This window comes from Anomalospiza imberbis, chromosome 13 (assembly GCF_031753505.1).
Source record: "Anomalospiza imberbis isolate Cuckoo-Finch-1a 21T00152 chromosome 13, ASM3175350v1, whole genome shotgun sequence".
NCBI lineage: Eukaryota > Metazoa > Chordata > Aves > Passeriformes > Viduidae > Anomalospiza > Anomalospiza imberbis.
The window spans coordinates 12,784,595-12,798,680 of NC_089693.1; the positions used below are offsets into that span (position 1 = coordinate 12,784,595).

Consider the following 14,086-nt stretch of genomic DNA (forward strand, 5'->3'; position numbering starts at 1 on the left):
AAACTGTTTTCATTCAATAAACAAGCAAAGTGAGAATTAAAAAAATTAGATCATAATGGTTTATCGGGGGACCTGGATAAAACAAGAAAGTCTCCAAATGACAACTTGCAGCTCATTCAAATAATTGACTTAGTTCTATGTGCTTCTTGAGAAACTTATCTTACAGACTTTTAACTTTACATTGATTTAAAATGTTAAGAACAACCTATGCAAATCTTTATAGAAAGAAATGGATGAGACCGATAATAACTCAAACTTGATTCCATGTGTAGACTTACTATTGTAGAAAATTAGTTTTTGACAGAGCAGTGGTAGGCTGTAAACTGATTAACAGATCATATGACTAATACAGCTGAGATGGAATAGAACTCGCATGAAAGAACATAAATCTGCTCCATTTAGCAGATCTCCCTGTGTTTGTAACAGTACAGCTTTTAATTCACTATGACGTTGTCAGAAACTGGGTTTAAATAAATTCAGTTCTGAATGTTCAGCTATTTGTAATACTTTCAGTTACCTCTGATAAAAAGCCTTGGTTAGACACTGGATAAAACAAACACACACACACATATATGTGTATGGCTTGCTATGAAATCAAGATTCTTCTGCAGAGAAGCATTAAACCTCATTTAAAGTGAATGGTAATGTTCCAGATTTCAGTGATAACTTAATTATTTCTTGATACTTTTTAGACTGAGACAGGAAACAAGGCTTCTGGCTTGTCTATACATTCTTGATTTTAAGTAATTTGAAGCATGTCCAAGTCATCGAAGTGAAGTTTATATAAGAGAGCATTTAAAAATCTGTGACTATGTGGGCAAAGGAGGTAGGCAATTGCACTTCAGATCTTGTTCAATAAATGGTTACAAGCATTCAGTGTAAGAGCTGAGTGGTTATCAAGTCTTTCTACATCCAGAAACATGCCTTTGACATTGAAAAGTGTCCCAAGATGGTTCCTTTCTCTACTAATAATATGTGAAAACAAGGCAGCCTTGGCTCTAGTGAAACTTCTCAATATTCTGAGGTATGTCATTTGCATTCCTTGAAAATTTCATGCAGTCTCATTGACCATACTTTTGCTTCCAAGTATTGCTTGTTCTTAATTCACTCTTGATACTTAAGGCATAAGCCTGTAAGAAAAAGGACTATGCTGATGTATATGTGTTAAAAATGTGATTCATGTCCCACAGATATTTAATCTTTTTATAAAATAATAAATTGCCACTTTGGGAAGAGTGAAGAATGTGTTCTATTCTTCTGCTCACTCTACATCCTAATTTTATTATAACTGGAAAGGAAACAAGTCTGTTTACATCCTCTGTTCCAGGATTCTAGAAGCCAGCCAGGCTTTTAGCAGCTTTGCCTGTGCTCTGTGCAGCACGGTGCATTTTGCTGCTGCAGTATTTATCAGGGGCTACTGTTTATTATTTACCATTACATATGTGTATATATGTAATGAATAAATATATAGAATATAATAGTAAGGTCAATGAAGACAAATTATGCAATGCCAAGACCATATCTTGAGGTATGTCAGTGGACCATGATGTTTCGTAGAGTGCCAGGATGTTTGCAGACAAGGACAGTTCATATTCTCTACTCCTCTTCAGACACCACAGAGCAATTTTCAACCCTTTATAAACCCTTTATCTAAACAGACTTCTTATTCTGCCAAAGAATTTTTAGTTGCTTTAGAACCTAAAATGGCCATTTTAAGAACTTCTTTGATGGATTTTTCAGAGCTGGATTTTTCTGAGCTGGTTGCCTTGTTTTTTATTCCACAGCTGGGACACTGGGAGGTGAATGGTAGAGAAGAATACATTTTGACATGTCTAAAATGTATTGATTACATTTCTATGGAATACTGCTTTTGTTGTATGGAATAGAAACTTCCAGATACCTCATGGAAGCTTTTTAGGCTTCTTTTAGATCAAATCGCTTTCCTGTTGTAATGGCACCTATTTATGTCCTGCAACTTGTAAACTATGTTTTGTGTAGGCTTGCGGGGGTTTTTTCTGTTACCAGAAAAATGTCAAATTTAGTAACCTGGATGAGAATTTCCATTAGTTGTCATTATTTTCTGTTATGCTCTATGAGTTATTTTTACTTCTTAAAGAAGAGATACTGAGAAGGTAAGCCCACTTCTGAGTTCTGGCTTATCATAGCATATTCAAGTCTGGTATCAAAGCAACTATTTCACAAACTATAGTCATGTACATAATTCAATCTCAAGATAGAACAGCACTTCATGTATGCAATACTCACTTGTACCTGAATCCTACCTTGTTCCAAAAGATGAAGCAAGAGAAAACTTTCTACTTCTGTTTTATTAGCTAGTAACCATTTGTTGCCCTGTCGATTTTTTTTTGATCACTGCCGTATATCATAAGGATCTAAATTGAAATGTCAGTACTCTGAAAGAAAGCAGAAAGCATTTTAAACTGAGTATCTCTGTTAAAGTCAGAGAATTAAACTGGATGAAGAAGGCTGGAAATAAGTATAGCTTATTAATTCTTGTTAACAATATTGCCTAGAACTGTTTTCAGCTTCAATATTTCATGAAAAAATCTATTCAGACAATTATGGGGAATCATCTGTGTTTTCATTGTAACCTAGTTAAAACATCATCAGTATTATTTAATGATAAGTTTGCTTGGCTGCCATTGTAATGTCGTTCCCTCCTTTTTAGACACTTCAGGAAGCCATGTGCAACACAGTGAGATTTTGCAAGACATACAAAACCTCTTCAGGATTTTGTTTCGAACAAGCAGATCTGTGATTTTTTTTTTTAATTTTTCTGTCACATTATTCCAGAGCATCAGTGTTTTTTATGGCTATAGTCTCCATTGAAACATTTGCCAATGATTCTTCTGGAGATACAAATACTTCTCTGGATCAAAAATTGTGTTTTATGGAAACAGCTTAAAATAAATTGCACTCCATGGTTTCTGCTCTCTTCAAGAGCCTGATCTCATCTTATGTATATAAGATTTGCAAAGGAATGTTTACAAAGAAATCGGGAAATAGTACAAAAAGGAAAGAGAGTTGTCTGAGCAAAAAGGAACAAGACTTAAGTCAGATTGGACAAACAAAAAATCCAAAATTTTCCAATACTTTAAAAAGCACCGTTAAAAAGATTGCCAAGTGCCCATCTGCTCGCAACTTATCAACTGAAGAAGAGGAAAGCAATAGAGAATTTTCGCTTTCTCCAACATTCAGTTACAGAGTTGCTATTGCCAATGGACTGCAAAGGCATATTTTTGTAGCAAACACTAATAATGAAGATATAGTTCAAGATCTGTCTTCAAATGATAGCTCATGTTCTGAGTCGTTAAGTGAAGTAAAAACTAATAGCAAGAAAAACGAATACTTATCCCACACAATGCCTGTGCGACGCAACAGGAAAAGCTTGAGCAGCCTGGCAGCCTCTGATGGAAGTTCGGATGGAGAGCGCACTTTACACACACTGAAGCTGGGAGCCTTACGAAAACTAAGGAAATGGAAGAAGAGCCAAGAATGTGTCTCATCAGACTCAGAGCTAAGTTCGTGGAGGAAAACATGGGGATTAAGAAGTAAATCTCTGGACAGAACTGGCCGTCACCAGAAATCAAATACTCTTGAACCTGGCTTTAGTTCGACAGGTTGTATTAGCCAAACCCATGATGTTATGGAAATGATCTTTAAAGAGCTTCAGGGAATAAGTCAAATTGAAACAGAACTCTCTGAATTAAGAGGGCATGTTAATGCTCTGAAACAATCAATTGATGAAATTTCTAGTAGTGTAGAAGTTGTGCAAAATGAAATTGAACAATTGCGAACTGGATTTGTACAGTCCAGAAGAGAAACTCGGGACATACATGACTATATTAAGCAAATAGGCCACCCAGGAAACAAAGCAAGTCTTAGGTTTCTAAATGTGCCTGAAGAGCAGCTTGAAAAAGCTGAAAGCATAGTTTACAAAATATTAATGGAAAAAATGGGCTTCTCAGAGGCACAAAGCACTATTAAAATTGAGTTTGCCCAAAGGCTTGGGCAGCAAAGAGACTGTCCAAATGCAAAGCCAAGACCCATTCTTGTTTACTTTGAGTCATCACAACAGAGAGATTTGATTTTAAAAAAATCTTATAAACTTAAGGGAACTGGCATTGGAATTTCTACAGATATATTTTCCCATGAAATAAAAGATAAAAAAGAAAGAGGACTTCCTTCCTCTCAGACATATGAAAGCATGGATATGAAACTTTTAACCATGGAGACAAAATCTAAAATGCATGACTGGGAGTCACCTGACAGTGATAAAGACTTGGAATCAGATATAAATAAGAACAGTTATGCAAAAATATCTAAATCAGCATTTCAGATAAAAACAAGCACTACAAAGGGGACTACTGAGTCCCCAAACACTAAAGACCTTGACAGAACTGCTAACAATAGCACCTTTTCACACAGAAGAAGTTATGACAATCACTCACCAGAATTTGACACTATGGAAAAACAATCAAAGGCCTATTATTCAGATGTGACTCCTTTATGGCATTTACAGAATGACTTCGCAACACCAAAGCTTAGCCGTTCAGAATCAGATTTCTCAAAATTGTGTCAGTCTTACTCTGAGGATTTTTCAGAAAACCAGTATTTTAGTAGAACAAATGGCAGTTCATTGTTGTCTTCCTCTGATCGAGAACTTTGGCAGCGAAGGCAAGATGATTCTCTAAACTGGTATGGCAGTTCTCAGGAACAGACTTTTGCCCAAGACATGCAGCAGTATCCAGAGCAAAATGAAACAGGGAACATAGAAACTGTTGATAGTGGAGTAAGCAATGGAATAATCCGTGTGTCAGGAGACATACACCATTATGATGATAGTCAGCTTTCTTTACAGGACGATCTTTCCCCATGGAAAAACTGGAATCAGTTGGAACAGGGGGCAGATTTAGGCCTAGACTCATCCACGCAGGAAGTTTTTGTGTATGATATGAGCAGCCCTTCAGACCAACAGACAGATTTTGGAAAGGGCCAAAATTCTGACCTTCAGTATGATACTGAAAGCTATGATTTCACTCTAGATGGTACTTCTCCATCTTGTCCGGGCCTTGACAGTGAAACACAAAGTCAGTGGACTGGTCAATATGATGATTATCAGGAAACAAATTCTGTGTCCTCTTGTCAGAATCAAAACAAATTGCCTATGATGTACAGAAGCCAAAGTGAACTACCAAGTGACGACTCAGAGGAAACTGCCCCTAAATCATGGCACAGCCGATTAAGCATAGATCTTTCTGATAAGACTTTCAGCTTTCCTAAATTTGGATCTACGCTTCAGCGTGCTAAGTCAGCTTTAGAAGTAGTCTGGAATAAAAGTACACAAAGTTTAAGTGGGTATGAAGACAGTGGATCATCTTTTATGGGAAGGTTTAGAACACTATCTCAGTCTACTGCAAATGAATCAAGTACAACACTCGATTCTGATGTTTATGCTGAGCCTTATTGCTACAAAGCAGAGTATGAGGAAGAATTAATTGAACCATCTGGTGAGAATGAAACAGACTATGTAGAAGTAATGGAACAAGTCCTTGCTAAACTAGAAAATAGAACTAATAGTAGTGAAACTAGTGAGCAGATCCAAGAGTATGAACTGGACCAGTCTTTGTATGAAACTCCATATGCCATGCTACCAGAGGAACAATATGACACACAGTTTGACAGTGTGATCACTGAAGAGATATTGGAAGTTGAAAGTGACATGGTTCCTGAAGTAGAAATAAGGGAGGATGAAAATCAGAATGTCCCAGAGATGATTACTGAAGTTACTGAAATTCCAAAGAAAAAAAGAATACGACCATCATTTAAAGAAGCTGCTTTGAAAGCATACAAGAAACAAATGAATGATTTGGAGGAGAAGATCCTTGCTGGAGGTAATAGTATTTTAATACTATCTTTTAAGTAAAACATTGTTCTCATTAGAATTGGACATTGCTTTTTTTGTATAGTACCTTTTCTTGCTCCCATTGAATTCAGCAGAAAAAAAATCTGCTTATGTCTGGTTTTGTTTAGAGGGTGAAATAGTTCCATAGAAATCAAAAGATTAATTTTCCCAAGTTCTTTTTAAAAAAGTTTTCTGAATATGTTTAGTCAGACATGCTTGTAAGTAACTATATTTCTTTGAATTTCAGTAACTTGAAAATTAAATTTCAAAAGGTTTAAGTCTTAAAAAGAACTAAATAGTACACCATTCTTAGTTTCCTCATAGTTTTATAAATGTATTTATAGGACTAATACAAAGTGTTCAGATACTACACTCTTGCTTTCTTCAATAGTTTTCAAGGCATGGTTTGTTCTGTATTCATCCTGATGGGCAGTGTTCTCTACCCACTATGCAACCCATAACATGTTATGTACTTACAAGAGTAGAAGTCTAAAGTGATTCTATGTCTGTTCTTACTTTGATTCTGTCCTTATTTGTACTCCTAACAAGCTCTCAGAGTAGTCAGTCCCCAAAATGGGGTGAGAAGAGTGTGGAAGACAAGAGTGTAAATGGTATCATCCAGGTATGAAGAAGTTCCTTTAGGAAGGAACTAAATTCACAGGAGGGTTTGGCACTGATTTTTTCATGATTTTTATCTATCATATTATCAGACTTCAAAGCAGACAGTCATATATATAACTTTAATAATATACAAAGTAATTACTAGTAACAGACAAAGTAATATATTAGTAGTAAACAAATATGGTGATATTCAGTGTAAACATGAACTGTAATTCTAGTAACATTCGTTATAATGTTGCATGTGCATTTAACTGGGAGCATCATAATGACTGTAGCTATCCAGATGGTAATTGTCACCTTGACTGAATCTTTCCTTTATCTGCCTTGGAAAAATAATTATCTGATACAAAAAGATGAAAAACTGTGCCTTTAGCTAAAGATTGTATTCAGTTGTAATGAGCTTGAGTTACTATGGTGTTTCTTTTGTACATGAACAACTACTTTTACAATAAATATATAGTCAACTTGAAAGTCAATTACATATGCATTTAAATTTTGATAGTAGTAGAGTTTACTTTAAAGTCTGTTTTACATTTAAATAATGACACTCAATTGTGTATTTGTATTTTGCAGCTGTTTTTCTACAGTACTATGTTAGATACTAGGTGGTGTGTATATGAATGAACAGCTATCCATAACAAGGATTTTCATTACTTTTTCCTGATTTTGTGAGGCATGGGAGAAGGGAACAACATTCATTTTACCTAGTCATTGTACAAGAGGAATATAACGGTCTCAGGACTTTATTAAAGAAAGCACACCGAAGACCCCAAACTTTGAAACCCAGATTGGTTCTACTATTTAAAGTCTGTGTGTTTGTGTATATTGGTAGATAAGAGTTGTTAGAAAATGAGAACTAACTTTGATACATCCCATGCAATTCTTTCTAGGAATTAAATGTATGTTCCTCTTTTACCCCAGCAGGTGAAAGTCTTCTTTTAGTCTCTTAATCTATTGACATTTTTTCTTCTGAATTACTGAAACTTTCCTTGTATTTACAGAGAATCCATTTGACACCAAGACCAGTTTATGAAAATGTGATATTGGGTGTAGTCTATGGGGCAAAGTATCTACATGGTTACTAGATGTCATACTAGGACCTCCACTTATGTTTCCAAAAATAAAATAGTATAGAATATTATAAAAGAGGAGGGAAATAAAGGAGAAAGGGAATACATCAGGAGGTTAAGGGGAATTTATAAATGAACTGATATAACACACTACTTCTCAGATTATTTTGTGCATTCACTCTTGCACAGCAGCTCTGTTTCCTCTTCACACTGTGTTTTCCATGCCATCGAGGAGAAGGATACATGTTTAAGTCAGGAATTCTGGTGCAGCAGTCACCAACTGGTTTGTTACAAATGGGTCTTCAGTTCCTGTAGCACACCTATTGTCTACACCCTAGCAATACCTATTGTCTTTCATGTTTTTTATATCTAATGGATAAATATGATATTGTTACCTTTATGTCTGTCCACAGAACATGCAACAGTTCTTCAGAATTTAAAACTTGTAAAATACCTTTTCTAGCTGGAGTAGTCTACTCAAATAATATATTACTTGAAAACTATTTCTGTTGAGTGACAGGTAGTATTGTTGGAGCAAAATCGTTCGTTATTTTACTTTCATCTTGCTCTCAGTGAGCTGGATAATGGATATTACAGTCAGTCTATTCACAGATAACGAAATCCACAGGTGGGATGTCTGTCCTTGGAGATAGTCAGAATCCATCTGGACACGGTCCTGGGCAATGTGCTCTGGGTGGCCTGATTTGAGCAGGGTTCTTAGACAAGGCCTCCAGAGTTCCCTTCCAGCCTCAGCTGTTCTGTGATATGGAAATGCATTTTTGAATACTTTGTATGCAGCCTTTGAAGATGGATGTCTTCTTAATGTCAGTTTGGCTGCTAAGACAAAACACCTTCCATTTCTGTTTATTACTTGAATGGCACAGTCTAGGAAAAAACATTTTATAAATCAGTTCTTAAAGAAGTTCTTCAAAACTCCCAAAACATATTTTGTAACTTCTCATTTTTCACAACCTCTCTTCTTTATGTGTTTAATTAGGCATGTCCAGAGAATACGTAGTTTGTCATTTAAGCAAATAGTTGTATAAGGTATTCAATTTTCATTGTAATACTTACAGGAGCAATAATAACTTTTGAAAAGTGACTAATAGCTGTTCTAGGGTTTACATTACTTTTATGAACGTTTGTTTGGGCTTTATTACTCTCTTACCCCTGTAACTAATTCACAGCTTCAGATTTCTCATTTTGGATGGAAAAATACTAGAAAGAGAACAATTTATTTGAATTAATCTTCATTATATAACCAAAACCTAACCTATTCTTCAATGAATTGTTTCTTCCCTTCATGTAAGCAGGAGTTGTTTGACAACAATCCATCCAAGCAGAGATAGAACTGTATCATATAGTAGTTTCAGTTCTCCAATTTAATACAAAAGAAGGGTTTAGAATGATATGATTTTCATTCTAGTAATGCATAAGGTAAGGTCAATAAATCTTTGGTACATAAATAATTTGTTAGTGTACAAGAACCCCATAAGATAGTCCTATTCTTTGTCACTAGCTGGAGGAAAAAATACACTCTGGGCTGATTGCTTATGTATTATTTATTTAAAATGTTTTTCGAGGCATACTGGAATGACTAGGTTATATGAATGAGAGGAGACATGAGCAGTACATGAGTAATCCTCAGACTTAAAGTTCTGTAAGGATATAGAGACATTGCATGGATGCATGTATATTAATGGAAGGATTGGTGCCTTAAAAAAATAAGAGAAATGTTGCTCAGTTGTATGTTTCTTTGTACACTGTAATTGAGAATGACTAGCACTTTTATTCATTGTTCTAGTCCTCACTTGTTATTTTCTAGCTTTCTTTTTCCCTAGTGGCTTCTTCCATTCCGTCTCTATCTTATCTTTTACAGGTGCCTTAGCATAAGCATGATTTTCTGTCCTGATGAAACTATGGCTCTGGAAAAGATTCCAGAGTTGCATGCACTCTTCTCAGTTGCTTTCAGTGATAACATAGACTCTTTCTATGAGTGGTAGTTTGTGAGCAGTAGCTTCTTGCTCCAGTTGTTGAAGATATCTTGGTCATCATTTGACATGTGAGATTTTAAAAATCATTTGGATTTTAAAATTCCTTTGGTCTGAATTTTCAGGCACAGAGTAACCTCTAGATTGTTTATGATGTTAAGATGTGTGGACTCATCTAACTCTATAGACAGGTGCAGTGGGAACTCAAGAGGACAGGGAACAGGGATTGGATTCACCTCTTCACAGTGGAGGGAAATGTTTCTATTGTCTTATAGGAAGGATTTGTATTTTGCTTTGTGGTATCTGACTGAAGAACAGAACTTAGAGTATGAATACACTCTTATTTTGTTTATGCTAACATCTGTATCCAAAGGAACCAGCCCTTGTGCTGTGGTCATTTGGTTCCATGTTAAGAAAAGCTGCCAGGAAAATAAGCTTATTTCAATGCAAATTCGAATTTTGCCTATTAAAACTACGATTTTTTTGAAACAAGTATTTATTTTCTTATTTGGACCGCTTTCTGGCCTTTTTAGGAACACTGTTAGCAGGAATTTCCTTAGTCAGCTGTATTTTCTCAAAGACTAAAGGCTTTAGAAATTAATCTAATCCTGACTTGTTGTACTTGGACTTTTTTCCCTATGTCTTACCTTCATCATGTTTGTTTTTAATGCACTTGCATAGGTGCACAGTTACTCGTAACTAATAGCTGTTGTCAGTAGTTAATAGTGTTGTACTTCTTTTGTTAGGTGAATGTGGCTTAGATTTCGACTTGAAATGATCAGTGCTATGGGCCAGATGAAAATAAATTGATCTGGTATTGTTTAGTAAATTAATCAGTCATTTTATAGCCATTCAGATGGAAATAGGATAAATAAAATCCTTACCCTGGTCATGAAAATTCCTTACTCATTGGTGGTGACTGTAATGGAGAAATAAAAGCTTATTAGAAGTTAAATTGGTTTTGTTATCTGAAAGGGGTCCTCTGCACACAGTCTACATTAACTGCATTGGGAAGTGGACTTTAAGAAAGGACTACTGTTTGTACAAAGAGAAATATATCCCATTTTATTTCTTAATTGTTTGGGGGAACTAGATTGGCTGATTAAAATATGGTGAGTTGTGTTTGGGTTTTTGGGGGGGTTTCTGTAAAAATACAATTCCTTTTCAGACTGCTGGTGCAGACTGGGGAAGAGAAGGATGTCCTAGACAGATTGCAGAAATTTAGTTTAGTGTTTAAAATACTGAAGCAATTAATAAAGATAGAACATATATATATTTGCTTGTATTATGCTAAACTGAGATGCCTATTCTTTCATTGACCAGTACTAGCAGCTAATGCCAGTCAGTCTTGTTCATAAGATAGTATAAAAGAGATTAAGTCATCTTTTGCCCTTTTTAATCAGTCTGCTTTTGTTACAATGAAAGTTACAGTTTTTAATGTTTTGAGAATTCTTTGAAAGCTAAGAGCATTCTGTTCTCATTACATCTTATTTCTTCAATATTTTGTTGTTAAAAATTAAATATAAATTTTATAAAAAAAAATAAAAATTAAATCTGAACTGTCTTGAACTAATGCAGCTTTCAGTTGATGCTGTATGGACATACCGTTGAGGTGTGTGTTAATGTAAACCCAGATTCTCCAGAATTCCCCAAAAAGGCTTGAAGCTGAGTTGTGGTCACACTCTTAAGTTGCCTGGAAGTTTAGCCTTGTTCAATGTAATGAATACAACACTTTTTTATGTCATCTCTTTGAGAAGCTTTTCCTGCACTCAGCCCAATGGCATTTTGCACCTTTCTAATCTCAGGCACAGTCTGATGAGAGAAAAAAGTGACTAAATGAATGCAATGAGTCTTTGCATCACTGAGAAAGAATAGTCCAGACAGAAACACTCATACTTAATAAAAACTAGCAGCAGTACCAAGGCCCAAGATTTTTTGTTCCACTTCAAAATAGTAGAGCCACAACATTTAGTGATACAAAGTTTTGTTTGATTTCCCACATCCCATTTATTTATGGTTTGTTTGTTTTTTTTTCATAAGAGTGATAAATTACTTCATTAATATGAGGACTGATTGTGTATTCTGTGTGGCTGATACAGTTGATCTCCGATGTTTAAGGAAAATGAATATATTCACCTAATTTATCATCTATAAAGAGATGGATTTGGGGACAGAATACTTTTCAGCAGAAGGTGATTAATCTATTGCTCTTCTCTTCATGTGTAAATAATGTAAAAAGGCAGATTCCAGAGAGTTTTCGTCTGTGTAACTTCCCTTTTCTGTTTACATCAGAAGATGGTCACAGTGGAACAGATGTATTGTGTAAGCAGGCTGGGGAAGAAATGGTTACTGTCGCTATACATTTTAATAGATGTGTGGTACTTAGGAAACAAGATTACTGCAAGTTAAGGAATCTGTTTTGGTGCTGTATTGGGAATGATAGTGAACCACAGAAGTTTAATAATCCAGTTTTTTCAGCTGTCTTGATTTTCTTTCTCAACACCGTGTTTGTGTCTGTCATTTCATCAGGTAAACAAAATGATGGATGTCTTTAACTCTTTTTGCAGGGGGAATAGGGAAGTGGTGTAATAAGAAGCTGTAGTTGTACAGGATGGGAGGACACAAAATATATTTTCAGATGATGTGGGTAGAATCTGATAAATACAATATTCCTGCACCCAAACTGGTTAGCCAAAATTCCTTTTTCACGTGTGTACGTGTGCACTCTGAAAATCCTCCACTAATATTACAGGAGGTAAAACAGTGTTCTAAAGAATTATTAACCACTCCATGTATTCAATCAGGATTGTGCTGATGAACTAAGGTATATTGATTTGACTCAGATTCACATGCTTGTTTTGTGCACAGGAGAGTGAATAAATTATTTTCTTGCTACTGGTTTCTCTGGAGTCAGGCATAAGTCTTTATGCCCTTCCCTTCCTATTTCTCTACTGTCCTTTGATGGAAAAAATGGATATTAGAGACTTAAAACAAAAAAATGGCAGTCTGTCCAGTTTAAGAATAATAGATTTGTAGAAAGGTTGCTTTTGAAAAAATATGGCAGGAAATCTAATCAGTTAGTCATGAAGATAATGCATCAATCTTTTTGTCTGTGAAGAAAAAGCAAGTAGTTACATTCACCAGCTACTCTAAAGTTGGGGCTTCATGAAAGGATGCTCTGTATCAGTTGCTTGCTACACATTCAGTCTGTACTTTTTCCCCACTAGTTAAGTGAGTGAAAGAATGATTTAAAAACCTGTTTAATATATCTTCCAGGAAACATAATATTGATCTTCTGGCTTATTGTGTTTTACTTCTGTGGTTAGAGCATTTGTTCTTATCAGAAAATCTTAGATTATAATACTGGTTCTCTTTGAAAACAGGATAGTAACCAAATAGATTGAAGAGCAACAGTTTAATTTAGCATAGTAACTCCTGCTAAATCAGTGTGCATTACATCAGTAAATGTATGTCCCAACAACATTTGTGTAATACTCTCAGATTCAAAAAATTCTACTATTACCAGATCCCTTTTCCTAGAATACCTGCACTTATCCTTTAAGCATAAAAAACAAATAAACCAACCAGCCAAAACCCCACACTAAAAAAAAACCACAACAAACTACCCCAAACATCCTTAATCAGTAAGATTTGGCAGAAATCTGTATTTTGGCTGTTTAATAAATACTAGCAGACAAAAAAAAAAAAAAAAAAAAAACACCACAACAAAGCAGACCACCCCAAACCTATAAACCTATTCTGTTTAGAGAATGACTTCTGTTTTTCAGAAAAGGGATTTGTTAAAACTGCTAGTTTCATTTGTAAATGAAGAAAGTCTCTGCTACTCTACTTATGAAAACAGGCTATTTAACAGTATTTTAACTGACTTTAGAATAAATGTAGATTGATAAATATTCATGCAGTTTGTCTGCTCTTTTTGAGCTTAAACAGATTTAAAGCTGCTAGAGCTAAGAGGTAAGCTGACCATGAATGTCAGTTCCAAGGGGGTTTTATACGGGTTTTGCTGGGAACATGAACACAATATTGTATCAACAAGAATTAAAAATATATTTTTTTAAATTTCCAAAACATTTAAGCATTTTCTTCGATCATTGTGTTTTAGAAGTGGAAATAACACTCCATAATTTTTGAATGCTGCTTTGGGATAAAAGGAATCTTGTTAAAGCATCAGGCTGAAAAAATATCTAGACATGCATTTAAAAAATGTAATGACTTGGAAAATGTGAATTCATAAATAGGCTCAAGTCTTCCTCTTGTGTATTAACAAAGTAGAATATTACAGCAGAGTGTGTAAGAGAGTCTCTGTTTTGCTGTCAAAGGGAAATTCTGACTACTCCCATGGGACAGGTACCAGGTTTTTTTCTTTGTGCACATTTTCCAGGTGATCAGTGGAACACCTAGACAGTTGTCTCTCAGGAACTCTAAATAGAAGGAAATACCTGAAACCTCTCCAGTTA

General features: G+C 35.1%; 1 protein-coding gene across 4 annotated transcripts in view; it reads left to right on the plus strand.

Annotated features, from left to right (window-relative positions):
• The window catches only part of UNC13C (unc-13 homolog C), a 137,929-nt gene that overhangs the window by 6,627 nt on the left and 117,216 nt on the right, over positions 1-14,086 (plus strand). For all 4 annotated transcript variants that reach the window (XM_068204004.1, XM_068204005.1, XM_068204003.1 and 1 more), the window contains exon 2: positions 2,690-5,915. In XM_068204004.1, coding sequence (XP_068060105.1) covers positions 2,942-5,915 — 2,974 coding nt within the window. In that variant the 5' untranslated portion in view covers positions 2,690-2,941. The remainder of the gene's footprint in view (positions 1-2,689; positions 5,916-14,086) is intronic.